This window comes from Herpailurus yagouaroundi, unplaced genomic scaffold (assembly GCF_014898765.1).
Source record: "Herpailurus yagouaroundi ecotype Mexico unplaced genomic scaffold, PumYag 161, whole genome shotgun sequence".
In the NCBI taxonomy this organism is placed as follows: Eukaryota; Metazoa; Chordata; class Mammalia; order Carnivora; family Felidae; genus Herpailurus; species Herpailurus yagouaroundi.
Genome location: NW_024412402.1, coordinates 16,394,059 through 16,408,856, shown reverse-complemented (window position 1 = coordinate 16,408,856; position 14,798 = coordinate 16,394,059). Strand labels below are relative to the sequence as shown.

Below are 14,798 nucleotides of genomic sequence, written 5' to 3'. Positions count from 1 at the left end.
AAAACATTGTTGGAAGAAATTTAAAAAGATCTAAATGAATGGAAAGACATCTCCTGCTCATGGACTGGAAGACTTAATATTGTTAAGATGGCAGTACTCTCCAAATCAATCAACAGATTTAACGCAATCTCCATCAAAATTTCAGATGACTTCTTTGCAGATGTTGGCAGGATGATCCTAAAATTCATATGAAAATGCAAGGGACCCAGAGTTGCTAACATGGCTTTGAAACAGAAGAACAAAGTTGGAGCAATTACTCTTCCCAATTTCAAAACTTAACACAAAGCTACGGTAATCAAGATAGTGTGGTACTGCCATAAGAACAGATTTATGGGAAAAAAAAAAAAAAGAAAAGAACAGACTTATAGATGAATGGAACAGAGCTGACAGTTCAGAAAGAAACCATTATGTTTACAAACAACAGATTTTTATCAAGAGCACAAAGAGAAATCAATGGGTAAGAAGAGTCATTTCGACAAATGATGTTGGGAGAACTGGATATCCACATGCAAAAGAATACCTTATACCACATGTGAAAATTAACTCAGAGCAGATCACAGACCTAAATGTAAGAGATATAAAATTCTTAGAGAAACACATTGGAATAAATCTTCATGATCCTGGATTAGGTTATGGTTTCTTAGATATGACATTAAAAGCACAAGCCACAAAGAAAAAAAAACAACTAACTTAAACTTCTTCAAAACTTAAAACTTTTGTGCTACAAAGGAAACCATCAAGAAAACAAAAAGCCTACAAAATGGGAGAAAACATTTGTAAATCATATAATAAGGGGCTTATATGTAGGATACATTAAGAACTCACAAAACTCAATGATAAAAAGATAAGTAACTCAATTACAAATTGGACAGATAATCTAATAAGGAGTTTTGTAAAAAAAAAAAAAAATCCAAATAGTGAATACACATGTGAAAAGATGCTCACCATTAACCATCAGAAAAATGTAAATCAAAACGACAATGAGATACCACTTCACACCCATTAAGAGAGCTATAATTAAAAAGACAGATAATAAGTATTAGTGAGAATGTGAAGAAATTGGACACCTCTAATGCACGGTTGGAGGGAATGAAAAATAGTGCAGCCACTTTGGAAAAGAGTTTGGTGGTTCTTCAAAAGGTTAAGCATAGAGTCCCAGCAATTCCACTTACAGGTATACTCAAGAGAAATGAAAACACATCCACAAAAAAACTTGTATGCAAATGTTCACAGCTGCATTATTCATAACAGCTAAGAAGTAGAGACAATTCAAATATTCATCAGCTGATGAGCGGATAAATAAAATGTGCTCTATGCATAAAGTGTAACATTACCCAATGAATAGGAATACAGTACTACTACATGCTACAAGTCAGTGAACTCTGCAAATGTTACACTTAAGTGAAAAAAGCCAGTCACCAAAGACCATGGGTGATCATGGATTCCATGATCCCATTTATATGAAATGTCCAGAACAGGCAATCTCTAGACAGAGAAAGGGGTTACTGGTTGCCTAAGGCTGGGGATGAGAGTGAGAGGAAAAAGGAATTGGCTGCTAATGGGTAAGGACTTTTTGGGTATGATGAAAATGTTCTAAAATTCATTGTGGCAAAGTTTGTACAACCCTTTGAATATACTAAAAACACTGAATTGTATACTTTAATTATATGGTATGTGAATTACAGTCATTTCTCAAAATCCCACACACCTTATCTGTGAATTTGCCTATTCACTAAAATTTGTTTGTAATCCCAAAATTAACACTTGCAATGCTTTTATGGTCATCTGCAGACATGTACAGAGCTGTGAAAAATTTGAGTCACCAGATGTGCATGTTGCCAGCTAAGGTCAAACAAGGTGATGCTTTTTGTTCTTTTTGTTTCAGCCTTCATACTGTAAACAAGTATTCTTTTCAAGGTCTATTTAGTGCCCAGGTTTTTGCATTTTTGTGCATTTTGTTGGTGATTTTGCTGTTTAAAATGGTTCCCAAGCACAATGCTGAAGTACTATCCAGTATTCCTGAGCATAAGAAGGCTGTGATGTGCCTTATGGAGAAAATACATGTATTAGATAAGCGTCATTCAGGAATGGGCTATAGTGTTATTGGCCCTGAGTCCAATGTTAATGAGTCAACACCATATATTAAATAAGGTATCTTTGAACAGAAATTCACATAAAATAAAGTTAGGTATTGATCAGTGACCAAAATGTTATGATCAGAAGCTCACAAAAACCTAACTCTGTTATCTTCCCTAGCAACATTGGTTCAGCATTCACCAATTCAGTGTGTGTGGCAACTTTATATAACTATCATGAATAACAAGAATCGATTATATTATTTCATTCAAGCTCTTATGTTTAAAGCTATTTATCTATTTGTTATAGATAAAATCTGAAAATTATACACAACAGTGGCTGATGGTAGTCATCTCTGGAATTTTTGGTTATTTTTTCTTTTTGTTTACTTGTGTTTACTTTTGCTACAATAAAAATGGAAACATTTTCTGCTTTCAAAACAGTAAGAAAAACTGGACTTCCAGCACTGGGCAAAGAGTAAGCTCACTATGGACCTGTCTCTCTGTCTCTCTAATTTTGTCTCTGTTTCTAATTAAAAATTCCAGGAAATGTGGCCCATGGTATCGGGGGAGAGTATAGGGGGCTCATTCTTCTTCTTATCCTGAAGAAGAATGAGCTAGAAAAGTGGATTCCTTAAATCTGTGTATGAATTGGCATACACCCCCAAATCACCCCTAAGCTGGGCATGCATGGGATGGACCTAAAGGAGTATAATGAAGGCTCTGAGAATCAAACATTCAAGACCCTATTCACAGGAAGTGAGAAAGAACTTATAGTATATAAATTTAACCAGGTTGATTGCCTACTAGAACAAAGAAACAAATAACATTCTTCAGAGGATTTCAACAGTAGCCAGAGTCTCACAGTATAATATTCAAAATTGGATCCAGAAGAAAAGATGGCAGAAGAATCCAGAATATGGTCCAAAGACAGTTAACTCTTCTTCTGAGATAGCAGGAATAGGTAAGAATGGCAAGAAAGCAAATGACTGAGGGAGTAATTGCGTGATGGCTTCTATTTTCTTCATGACAAGTCTGAGAGTATGGGGACGCAGTAAGAACTTAAGAAGTATTTAAGGTTTACAGTTGTAAGTGTGGCCCATAGGAAGAGGGAGCTGACAAAATGCTAAGCGGCACAAGGGACCCAGCTGTGACTCTAAGCCCTAAGTATGAATGTGATCTAAATCTACACTATTGAAATGTTTTTTTCCAATAATGCAGGATTATTTGGGGAGCCTAAAAAGGTAAAGGACGGATCCAGGGGTGAGGATTTTCAGGGCTTGTATGGCAGAAGGACATGAAGAAGAGGTTCTGACCACTTGGCAGCACCCTCGATCAAATGATCAGGGTTAGGTAGCCTTCTTTTGTGTTCAGTTAATGCCCTCTGCACCTTCTACCTTCAGTCATGTTACTTCGTAATCATCTGCTTAGGTGTCAGTCTCTCTTCTTTAGACTGTCTGAAATTTGAGTTCTGATTCACAATTGTGTCTTTGATATTTAGTGCTTAACCAATGGCTAACACCTAACAAAGTGATAAATAAATGTTTGATTGATTAATTCATTCAAAACATATTTAGCAAGAGATCATCAGGTACCAGGCACCATATTCTAAAGGCTGTCCATATATTGGTAAAAAAAACAGGTGTGGTACCTCTCCTCATAAAGCTTACACACCAGTGGAAAACACATTAAATGAATAAATAATTACAAATTGTTTTGTGTACTGAGAAGGAAAGAGAATGCAAGGATAGAAAAAACAGAAGGGAGACCTATTTTTGACAAGGTGGCCGGGATAGTTTTTTTTAAGGAGCTTTTATTTTTTTTTAACATTTTCATTTATTTTTTAGAGATAGAGAGAGACAAAGCATGAGCAGGGGAGAGGAAGAGAGAGGAGACACAGAATCCAAAGCAGGCTCCAGGCTCTGAGCCGTCAGCACACAGCCCAAAATGGGGCTCGAACCCACAAACCGTGAGATCATGACTTGAGCCGAAGTTGGACGCTTAACTGACTGAGCCACCCAGGCGCCCCTCTAAGGAAATAACTTTTAAGCTGAAGCCTCAAGGAAGAGAAGGGACCAGCTTTGTGAAGAAAAAAAGAGATGGCTATCCAGATAAAGGAAAGAAACATATGCAACAGACCTGAGGTAGGAAAGAACCTGGCATACTTCAGAATACATGACAATGTAGAATAAACATGACAGCATCCCTCTAGGCCAACTTCATGGATCCAAACTAAAAATTACAAAAGAGCTGCTAAAAGTTTAGTCCTGAAAACCTCAGCCCAAATCCTACTTTCTGCCTTTCTGCTCCTTTTCTTCTTGTTCTCTTAAAAAGGCCAAAAGGAAATGTCTTTTTATCTGTTTTATATATCCTAACAACACCAGGTGCCTGAAGGCTCTGTTGTTAAAATAACATACAACCACAAGATAGAAATTATCCAGACAGTGGTAAATTCTAGTGGGAATAAACTAGACTTCACTAAACCATGGAAAAATCTTAGTAGGCCAGAATATTGTAACATTTTCTTGAAAAAATATAGATCTTAACTCAGTACATCAAAGCTTAGCTTATATATATAAACCCTAACAAGCTCTAGCCTGAACTCTGAACAGTTTATTTCTTGGTGATCCCATCTTATGCTCTCCCAACTTACTGACAGAGATCTAGGCCTGATCAATGGGTAGAAGATTCTCCTGCCCCTTCTCCCTCAGAAACCACTCATTTCTTCCCCTCTCACACCAGAAACAACACCTCTTCTAAAAGAATGTATATATAAAATATAGCTTTTCCAATAGGCAACAAGTGCCCCTGACAATACCCAAGGTTTCAGTGAGAGCAGTAATCTTATGTCAGGATAGGTTCTACACACTATGAAATAAAACAAGAATCTGCTTTTTGCTCACCCTGAGCACTTGCAGCCCAATCCTATCTAAATTCCGTTACTCATACTCCACCTGTCTTCTGCTGGAAGCCTCTCTCTGGTGCTTGGGTGGAAGTTGCTGATGGCCATCCAGAAACAAATCCTCTTGCCATCTTTCTGCTGTCCCAACAGACGGCTGCTGCCTGAAGCATAAGGTCTAAAACATACAAAAGCACTCACCAAAGCATGCGAGCAGTGAAATAATGCTAGTAAAAATACTGTAGGCTGCAGTGATAGCCCTGACGTACTCCATGCAGGTCAGAATAATCTGATACATTATGCATATGAGTATGCATTACACTTCCTGCCACTATTATGGATCTTAACTATATTCACGAAGCAATCATCCATAAGCTTCTTCGTCCATAAAACAAGGATAATAGTATCTATCTCCCCAGGTTATTGTCAAAATGAGAAATGAGACGACACAAAGTTCTAGAACTATTTTAATTATGGAAAGTGCTTAATGAACATAAGCTGCTTTTCATAATATTATTGACAATATTATTGACAGTATGAGTAAGAGAGAATACCACCAGCAGCAGCTGCAGCACTGTTGTTAGAAGCAAAGCTCTGGCAAGCCCAGATCAAACTCTAATTTACTTTCTGCTGTTTACTTTTTATTATACTCTCCTCTACCTGTTCTCTGGCAGAACTTGGATCCCGGATATCATGTAAAACATATTCACAGCACTCTGGAAACAACTCCTTTCTCCATCTCTCATCTGTCAAATTATGTAAGGCCTGCCCATAGCTCCTGTGCTAAAAGACAACGTAAACACTGAATATCAATTGCCTAAGCAGGAGCATCATGACGGGGCAATAGTAAAAGCTTCAGTGAAGAGGCCTGAAGTAGTTTCAACAGGTCAGAATGGTGTGATACATCACAGAACAAGAGGACATCACAGCTTTGCCCGTTAATACTGACCTTAACACTAAATCCCTAAACAGTTACTGTATTGCCCTATTAAGTTTGAGCCAAAACCTAAGCAATTTATTCTCTGCTACTTATTCCTCACTCTACTCTGCTCTGCTTATTCCCTGAGAGAGGCTAGGTCTTAAACACTGGGTGAAACATACCGATGGCACTCCAGAAACAATTCTTCTTTCAATCTCCCATTTCTCAAAAGAGGCAGGTTGCTTGAGACACTTGTTCTAAAGGAAAAACAAAATATAAAACTGTGTAAGCAGAAATGATTTTAGACATCACTGACAAATCCAAAATAATGATACTAGCGGAGGATAATATAACAGAATTGGTGTGTATGTGTGCTTCCATCTGTTAGTACAGAATTCCCAAACATAAATCAAAGTAGGAAAGAAAATAGTATAATGCATCCCAAGATACCCATCCCCCAACTTCAATAATTAGTAACGTTTTTTTTTTCCATCTATCTCTTTTGCCACTTTTTTCCTGGAATATTTGAAAGCAAATCCCAGATTATTCTGGTACCTTTTTTTTTTTTTTTTTTTTTTGCATGGGGTATCCCCTTATTCAACAAATGGAAGCAGATAAGGCAACAAAGCAGTATTTTTATAATGTTGCTAACATTTTCCCAAGGTACAGCCAGAACACAAGCTTGTGTCATTTCCACAAGTACTCCTACTCAATGTCCCCAGTAACTGCATGCACAAACACTAGAGGTTCAGGAAGTTCTGAGGTGGCAAACAGCTTGTTTTGTCCTTCATCATAACTGGTTTGCAAACTGGATGCCTGGTTTTGGTGTACTGCCTCAGTTGGTCAAGAGTAGAAGCCCTTCAGTATTTACGAGACTAAATGCAGAAAGCCAAATAAGCCTCCAGGATATGAGTTTACAAATAACAATTTACTGTTAACCACTCAATATTACATAAACCCTGTCTCTTGGTTAACCCCAATGACAGAGGTATGCTTTCTCACCTGGACAGACTTTAGGTCTGGCACATTTCAAAATAACTGAAGATGTTATGCTCTTATCTTCCCTCCAGCAGCTTTATTTCTATGTAGCCTACATGCAAACTAGCTTGATAAGCTCCAACCCCAATTTTAAGTAATTTTGTCTCTGTTACTATTTCAGGAAGGAGATAGTCCTCCCACTGTTTTTGCTCTACATGTTCTCTAGGAGAGGCTCAGTCCTGGCTTTAGGTTTAACATACTAATAGTACTCCAGAGGCAATTCTTCACTCAGTCTCTCTGCTCTCATAAAAGATGGCAGTTCCTTGAGAAACATGTTCTAAAGGAATAAAAACAGAAAACAAATCATCTGACCAGGGCAATGTGCTAATCTAATATTGTAGGCTTTGGTGAGAACTCCAGGGAAATGGTACCAGGTGAGGATATTCTGATACATTTGGACTTGAATAAGGATGTAACACGTTTAGCTCAACGCTGTAGACCTGAATTTGTAATCCTAAGCCATGAACAGAAGAGTCTGACAAACCCCTCATGTTTAGTAATTTAGGATCTGCCACTTTTTCCTGCACTATCCATGTAGGGACAGTATGTTTATGGTAATACTGTGGGCTTCAGCAGAAGTTGTAGCATCATCTTAGTAAATTGAAATGGTCTGATTCTACACTAAGAATATGAATGTGATTTATCAACCTTCCAAATGACAGAACTGATTTGATTGGATACATTCACTAGACCAGGGTCTTTTGCACCTGATTCTATACTTCACGTTACCAATTATTGAGAATGTATAAAACCCAGTTACTTTATCTCCTGTTTATTTCCTTTTTATTCTGCTCTACCTGATCTCTGATGAAGGTATAGTCCTGGAGTTTAGGAGGCAGGTACTGATAACTTGCCAGGGAAAAGCCTTCTCTCCCTTTCTCACTTGACATATCAGAATATGACTCCTTGAAGCGTACTTTCTAAAAGAAAACAAAAACATTAATTATAAATTGCCCAGTGGAAGTAATATGCTAGCAATACTACAGACTTTATTGAAAGCCTTACAGTAATTTTTTAAACTCAAGATAATGTGAAATATGGAATAAAACAGAAAGCCATGATTTTTGTCATTTTTTTTTTTTTTAATTTTTTTTCAACGTTTTTTATTTATTTTTGGGACAGAGAGAGACAGAGCATGAACGGGGGAGGGGCAGAGAGAGAGGGAGACACAGAATCGGAAACAGGCTCCAGGCTCTGAGCCATCAGCCCAGAGCCCGACGCGGGGCTCGAACTCACGGACCGCGAGATCGTGACCTGGCTGAAGTCGGACGCTTAACCGACTGCGCCACCCAGGCGCCCCGATTTTTGTCATTTTTGAAGTCTAGCTGAAAACAACCATTGCAAGTTCCAAACTAAACCCAGAACAATTCAGTTCCTGCTGGTCTCTCTCCTTTTTCTATTCTACCTTGTCCCTGATGGAGGTCTGATCTTGACTGCTGTGTAGAAGATCCTGATGGGCATCCAGAGGAAACACCTCTCTCCCTCTCCTGTCTGTCAAAATTGATGCTGGCTGCTTCAAATTTGCCTTCTAAAAAAAGAACAAACACAAAATATCAATTGTTCACTTAAGAAAGACAAGTTAACCAATAATACTTTAGGCTGTGGTGAGAATTCTGGAATGAACTGAGGTCAGAATATAACTTAACATGGTATGGAATAAAAGAAAACATTATATCCTCTATTCCATACACATCCAGTTATGACCCTATATAATTTACTTCCTGTTGATCCCTTTCTTCTTATTTTTGGTCTAAGTGATCTCTGGTAGAGGGCCGGCGCTGGAACCTAAATAGTAAAAGATACTGTTGGCACACTTGTGGGCCATGCCTTTTTCCATCTTTCAGGTGTCAAAGCAGATAATGGCTGCCAGAATATTTTCCCTAATATGAAGATTTAAAAAAAAAAAAAAAAGTAAATTGTCCAGACAGGGGTAATATGCTGCTGATAATACTTTAACACTTAATGAGAACCCTAGACTTTTGAGAAATTAATGAGAAGACTACTTTTTCCAACTATGACTCTCCAAATCAACTGCAATTGAGTCCTTCCAAATCCCACTCCAAAATTTAACTGGCTATTTTTTTCTTGTTATATCTCCTTTCCACTCTATTTTACCTGATCTCTGGGTGGAAAATCCTGTACTCTGGGGAGAACACACAGGTCTCTGAATAGAAAATGCTGGTGTTGGTCTCTGGGTAGAAAATCCTGGTCCTGAAATTTGGACTGAATATTCTGGTCTTCAGAGAGAACATGCTGGTCCTGACATTTGGGTAGAATATTCTGGTCTTTGGGTAGAAAAACCTGGTTTTTAGGTAGAAAGTCCTGGTCCTGACATCTGAGTAGAACATTCTGGTCTGTGGGAAGAACACACTGTTCTTCGGGTAGCAAATCTTGGACTTCAGACACAATACTCCCATCTTCTAGTTCAATATTCTGGGCTTCTGGCACAATATCCTGAGTTTCTGTCTTAACAGCCTGGGCATCAGGCTCAGTGGTCTGGGCTTCAGGTTCAATAGCCTGGGCTTCAGGCTCAATGGCCTGGGCTTCAGGCTCAACGGTCTGGATTTCAGTCTCAACAGCCTGGGCTTCAGGCTCAGTGGCTTGGCCTTCCACCTCAACAACCTGGGTGCTGAGCCTTGGCTCAATACTCTTAGCTTCTAGCTCAACACTCTGGACTCCTGTCAAATCACCCTGGATTTTCAGCAGATCACCTTGGGCTTCTGGAAGATAATCCTGGGCTTCTGGAAGAATATCCTGAAGGCCTTGAAGATCTAACTGCTTTTGCTCTTCCTCTTTCATCACAGCAAATAATGGATTTTTGAATTGTGCTTTCTAAAAGTGAACATAAACATCAAATATAGAATGCCAGGTAGTAGCAACACTCTAGGTTTTCCATAAGACTCCTAAAATAATCTCAAAAAGATATAGTGGTCAAGCAAATTACTATAATAAAATGGAAATCAGGATCTTTGCTCAACTTAACAAAACCAAAATCTATAATCCCAAACCAGTACAACAATACTGGCATCCCTAATCCAAATCACAATTAGTTTAATTTCTATCATACTATCTCCTTTTACTCAGCTTTACCTGAACTCTGCTGAAAGGTTTGTCCCTGTCTTCAGAAAGGAGATCCTGTTGGTCTCCCCAAAACAAATTTTCTCTCCCTTTTTTATCTATCAAAATAGATGAAGATTCCTCAGAGTCAGGTTCCTACAAAACACACAATCAAAATGAAAAAAGAAATATCTATTACAGGTAGAAACAGTGTAATTACAATAAAATCCTAGGCTTCAGCACACTTTTAATATAATTTAGGAAGTAGGTCAATATAATCAAATATTATAAAAACAAGATATTACAAAAGAAGTATAAACTATATACTGAGAACTATAAAACACTGTTGAACAGAATTTAAAAATATCTAAATAAGTGGAAAAACATCCCATGTTCATGGATCTCTGAAGACAATATTAAGACATCAATAAACTCTCACATTTACAGTCAACTGATTTTGAACAAGAGTACCAAGAAAATTCAATGGAGAAAGAACAGTTTTTCAACAAATGGTACTGGGACAAGTGGTTATTCATATGCAAAAAGAATTAACTTAAAACACTTCCTCACACCACATATAAAAATTCACTCGAGGGGCGCCTGGGTGGCGCAGTCGGTTAAGCATCCGACTTCAGCCAGGTCACGATATCGCGGTCCGTGAGTTTGAGCCCCGCGTCAGGCTCTGGGCTGATGGCTCGGAGCCTGGAGCCTGTTTCCGATTCTGTGTCTCCCTCTCTCTCTGCCCCTCCCCCGTTCATGCTCTGTCTCTCTCTGTCCCAAAAATAAATAAACGTTGAAAAAAAAAAATTCACTCAAAATAGATCATGTAAGAACTAAAATTATAAAATTCTTAGGAGAGCACATGGTAGAAAATATTGATGACTTGAAATTAAGCAATGGTTGGGGTGCCTGGGTGGCTCAGCCAGTTAAGTGTCTGGCTCTTGACTTCAGCTCAGGTCATGATCTCACAGTTTGTGGGTTCGAGTCCTGTAGTGGGGAGCCTTCTTGGGATTTTCTCTCTCCCCCTCTCTCTGCCCCTCCCATGCTCATGCACTCTATGTGTATGTGTGTGTGTGTGTGTGTCTCAAAATAAATAAATAGACAAACTTAAAAAAAAAAAGATTAAGCAATGGTTTATTAGGTATTAAATCAAAAGCATGCAACAAAAGAAAAAATAGATAAATTGAACTACACCAAAAGAAAAAATTTTGTACACATGATAGCATTAAGAAAGTGAAATGACAATCTATAGAATGGAGAAAATATTTGAAATCGTGTATCTCGTAAGGGACATGTATCCAGAATATATAAAGAACTCTTATAACTCAATAATGAAAAAACAAATAACTCAATCAAAAAATGGACACCACCACATTAGAATAGACACTTTCTCCACAAGACATATAAATGGGGCAATAAGCACATGAAAAGATACTCAAGATCATAAGTCATCAGGAAAACACAAATCAAAAGTACAGTGAGATATCACTTCATACCACTAAGATGGCAATAATCAAAAATATGGACAATAGTAAGTATTGGAGAGGATGTGGAGAAATTGGAACCCACATATATTGCTGATGAAAAACAGCTTGGCAGTTTCTCAAAAGGTTAAACATAGAGTGACCCTATAACCTCCAAATTCCACTACTAAAAAAAAGAATGCCCACACAAAGACATGTACACAAGTGTCTGTAGCACAGTTATTCATAAAAGCCAAGAGGTCCATCAACTGATGAATGGATATACCAAATGTGATATAGCCATAAAAGGAATATTATTCAGCAATAAAAAAGGAATGAAGTACTGACACATTCTACAATAAACTTTGAAAACATTAGGCAAAGTAAAAGAAGCCAGGTCACAAAAGACCATATATTATATATATTATATGATTCCACTTATATGAAATGTCTAGAATAAGCAAATCTATAGAGACAGAAAGTAGATTAGTTGCTTAGGACTGGGGGTAGGGAAAGGGAGGGAACAGAAAGTGATGGCTAATGAGAATAGGGTTTCTTTTAGGGGTTAAGGAAGTGTTATAAAGATTAGATTATGTTGACATTTGCACAAACCTGTGAATACACTAAAAATAACTGAAATGTATACTTTAAGTGGGTAAATAGTATAGTATATAAATTATATCTCAATACAACTGTTAGGAAAAAACACTACTGGTAAATAGTATAGTATATAAATTATATCTCAATAAAATTGTTAGAAAAAAAACACTACTGGACATTAGAATTTTATCCCTTAAACCCAACGTTAATTAGCTGTGGATGGCTCTAACAAGCCATTTTTCCCCCCTCTACTCTACATTTCCCTCCCTGATTTTCTATAAATTTCTGGTAATGCAAAGTAGTTTAAAGTCCAAAGACCTTGATGGAACTTAAAGAGCAATTGTTCTTTTGTTCCTATATTTATCTTGAGGGATGACGGTTCCCTACAAAATGCTTTCTTAAAAAAACAAGAAAGAAAGAAAGAAAGAAAGAAAGAAAGAAAGAAAGAAAGAAAGAAGGAAGGAAGGAAGGAAGGAAGGAAGGAAGGAAGGAAGGAAAGAAAGAAAGAAAGAAAGAAAGAAAGAAAGAAAGAAAGAAAGAAAGAAAGAAAGAAAGAAAGAAAAAATGATACAGAAATAAATGGTCTAGAGAAAGTAATATGCTTATGATACTGGGTTGAGTTTTCGTGAAAGATCTGGAGTAATTTTAACAGATTACGGTGGTTTAACATAGAATAAAGAAAAACAAATAGTTCTACTTCAGATTTACAAATAAATCACTCACACATCAAACATATGGAAGGAAATATGCTGGTAGGAGAATATATTAACTTTATAAATGACCACTTGTTCCTACACCAGCCAGTAACAATTTTAGGATGCTTATGATTTTGTCTTAGTGACCCAACAGTGGGCAAGCAAGTATATCTTCTAACTGTACCTCCAAATCTGGAATAACAAAAACAACCAGACAGATTCTAAGGTCAGTAAAAATAAGTCTAACAAGGAAATGAAACAAGAGTTCAACCAGGTTACAGATTGTGTCCTTTCTGACTGGCAGATTTCCACTTCACAAAACTGAGGGGGTAGAAAACTATTCAGAATTGAGGGAACAACCACATACATGATATAAGAAATGTGAAAATTTTCACTAATTTCTTAGATCATTCTCATTTCTATGGAGATATGTTTCCAATGTTCTAGCTGAAAAATACACATGTATTCTTTGGAAGCAATAAGCAGAAAGTCTGAATACATCATCATCATCATCATCATCATCATCATGAATTACATTTAAATGGCATCTTTGACATATAAAACTGGTTTATAGAAGGATGTTACCTCAGACTTAATCCTTCTCCCTCTACTGGATAAGTATTTATTTCAGTACTTTTTCTGGAAAAGCATCAATTGAAAGGTTTGAACATATTCCACACAACATAAAATATCAGTCTCTAGGATCTGATAACCCTTTTTTTTTCTGGTTTGCTAGAATGTGTCCAATCTTCATTCTAATACTACTCTGAAGTCAGTACTGGCACAAACTACAGTCGCCAAATCCATAGTATGAAAACCGTCCAAAAACCAAGCCACTGAGAAGTTTGGTACAAAAGAAATTCTATCTTGAGAGTCCTAACAAGGCAATGCTACAAAAGGGTAACCATACTAAACGTACCTGGGATGGAATGTCTTTTGTGATACACACCATATATTTATATATTTAACTATAAATATCTTACTATCACTGAAGAGGGAAACATAGATTAGTATTCTACAAATTACAAATACATAAAAGACAAATATTTTTGATGGCTGTGTTGAGATACTTAAGAAAAAATACAAAAACATTTTTGTATATATTTATGTATATATATCCATTTCTTTCCAAAAACATACACACACACACACACACACACACATGTATGTACATAATCTAGGAAGCAAAACTAAGAAAGAACTAAGAGACAGAGGTGATGAGGGCCACAAAAAAAATAGGGTAAAAAAGATGAGATGGTCCATTTTACTAGATGCTTTCTATCAAAATTTGATATTCATGCCAAAATTAAGTACACACAGGAAAATACATGAGTTTATTTTTAGGATCCAAATCTGTGAACGCTGAAATAAACAGCCACAGAACAATATCATTTTACAAGTATAGCCTTAAATATCCTTTTAAGTCTAGCTCTGCATCTATGTTCCAATTATTCACTCTAACCTTGTATTTTGAATCAAAAGAATTTCTTTTTAAATAATAACAGTATTGGGGCTCCTGGGTGGCTCAGTCGGTTAAGCGTCCAACTTCAGCTCAGGTCATGATCCCACAGTTCATGAGTTCAAGCCCCATATCAGGCTCTGTGCCGACAGCTCAGAGCCTGGAGCCTGCTTTGGATTCTGTGTCCTTCTCTTGCTCTGCCCCTCCCCTGCTCATGCTCTGTCTGTCTCTCCCTCTCTCTCAAGAATAAACATTAAAAAAAATTTTTTAAATAATAACAATACTGATTTTTTCCTAACTAGAAAGTAAAATATATACTTTATGGAAAATTTTTTAAATAGGGAAAACCAAGAGAAGAAAATAAAAATTACCTGTACTAACACTAACCATAAATAATCAGTATTAACCTCTTGGTCCATTTCTTTCCAGGCTTTTGTCTCCGCACATAGTATTCTCTTCCCATCGCTTTATCTTTATTTTTTTATTGTTTGAAAAATATTCTACATTTATTTGCTTATTATTTGCTTCCCTGCTAGCACAGATGCTCCTGGAGGGATCTTTGTCTATCTTTTTTTTCCTGCTTCTAGAACAAT

General features: G+C 37.0%; 1 protein-coding gene across 6 annotated transcripts in view; it reads right to left on the bottom strand.

The window, feature by feature from the left end:
* CCDC15 (coiled-coil domain containing 15) overlaps positions 1–14,798 on the bottom strand; it is a 100,277-nt gene that overhangs the window by 71,477 nt on the left and 14,002 nt on the right. For all 6 annotated transcript variants that reach the window (XR_005792975.1, XM_040483427.1, XM_040483425.1 and 3 more), the window contains 6 exons: positions 10,022–10,144; positions 9,047–9,763; positions 8,337–8,459; positions 7,729–7,851; positions 6,076–6,150; positions 5,030–5,152 (listed from right to left, as the gene is read on the bottom strand). Coding sequence is in view for 5 of the 6 variants with exons in the window: in XM_040483427.1 (XP_040339361.1) it covers positions 5,030–5,152; positions 6,076–6,150; positions 7,729–7,851; positions 8,337–8,459; positions 9,047–9,763; positions 10,022–10,144 (1,284 nt within the window). In the remaining variant the exon portion in view is untranslated. The remainder of the gene's footprint in view (positions 1–5,029; positions 5,153–6,075; positions 6,151–7,728; positions 7,852–8,336; positions 8,460–9,046; positions 9,764–10,021; positions 10,145–14,798) is intronic.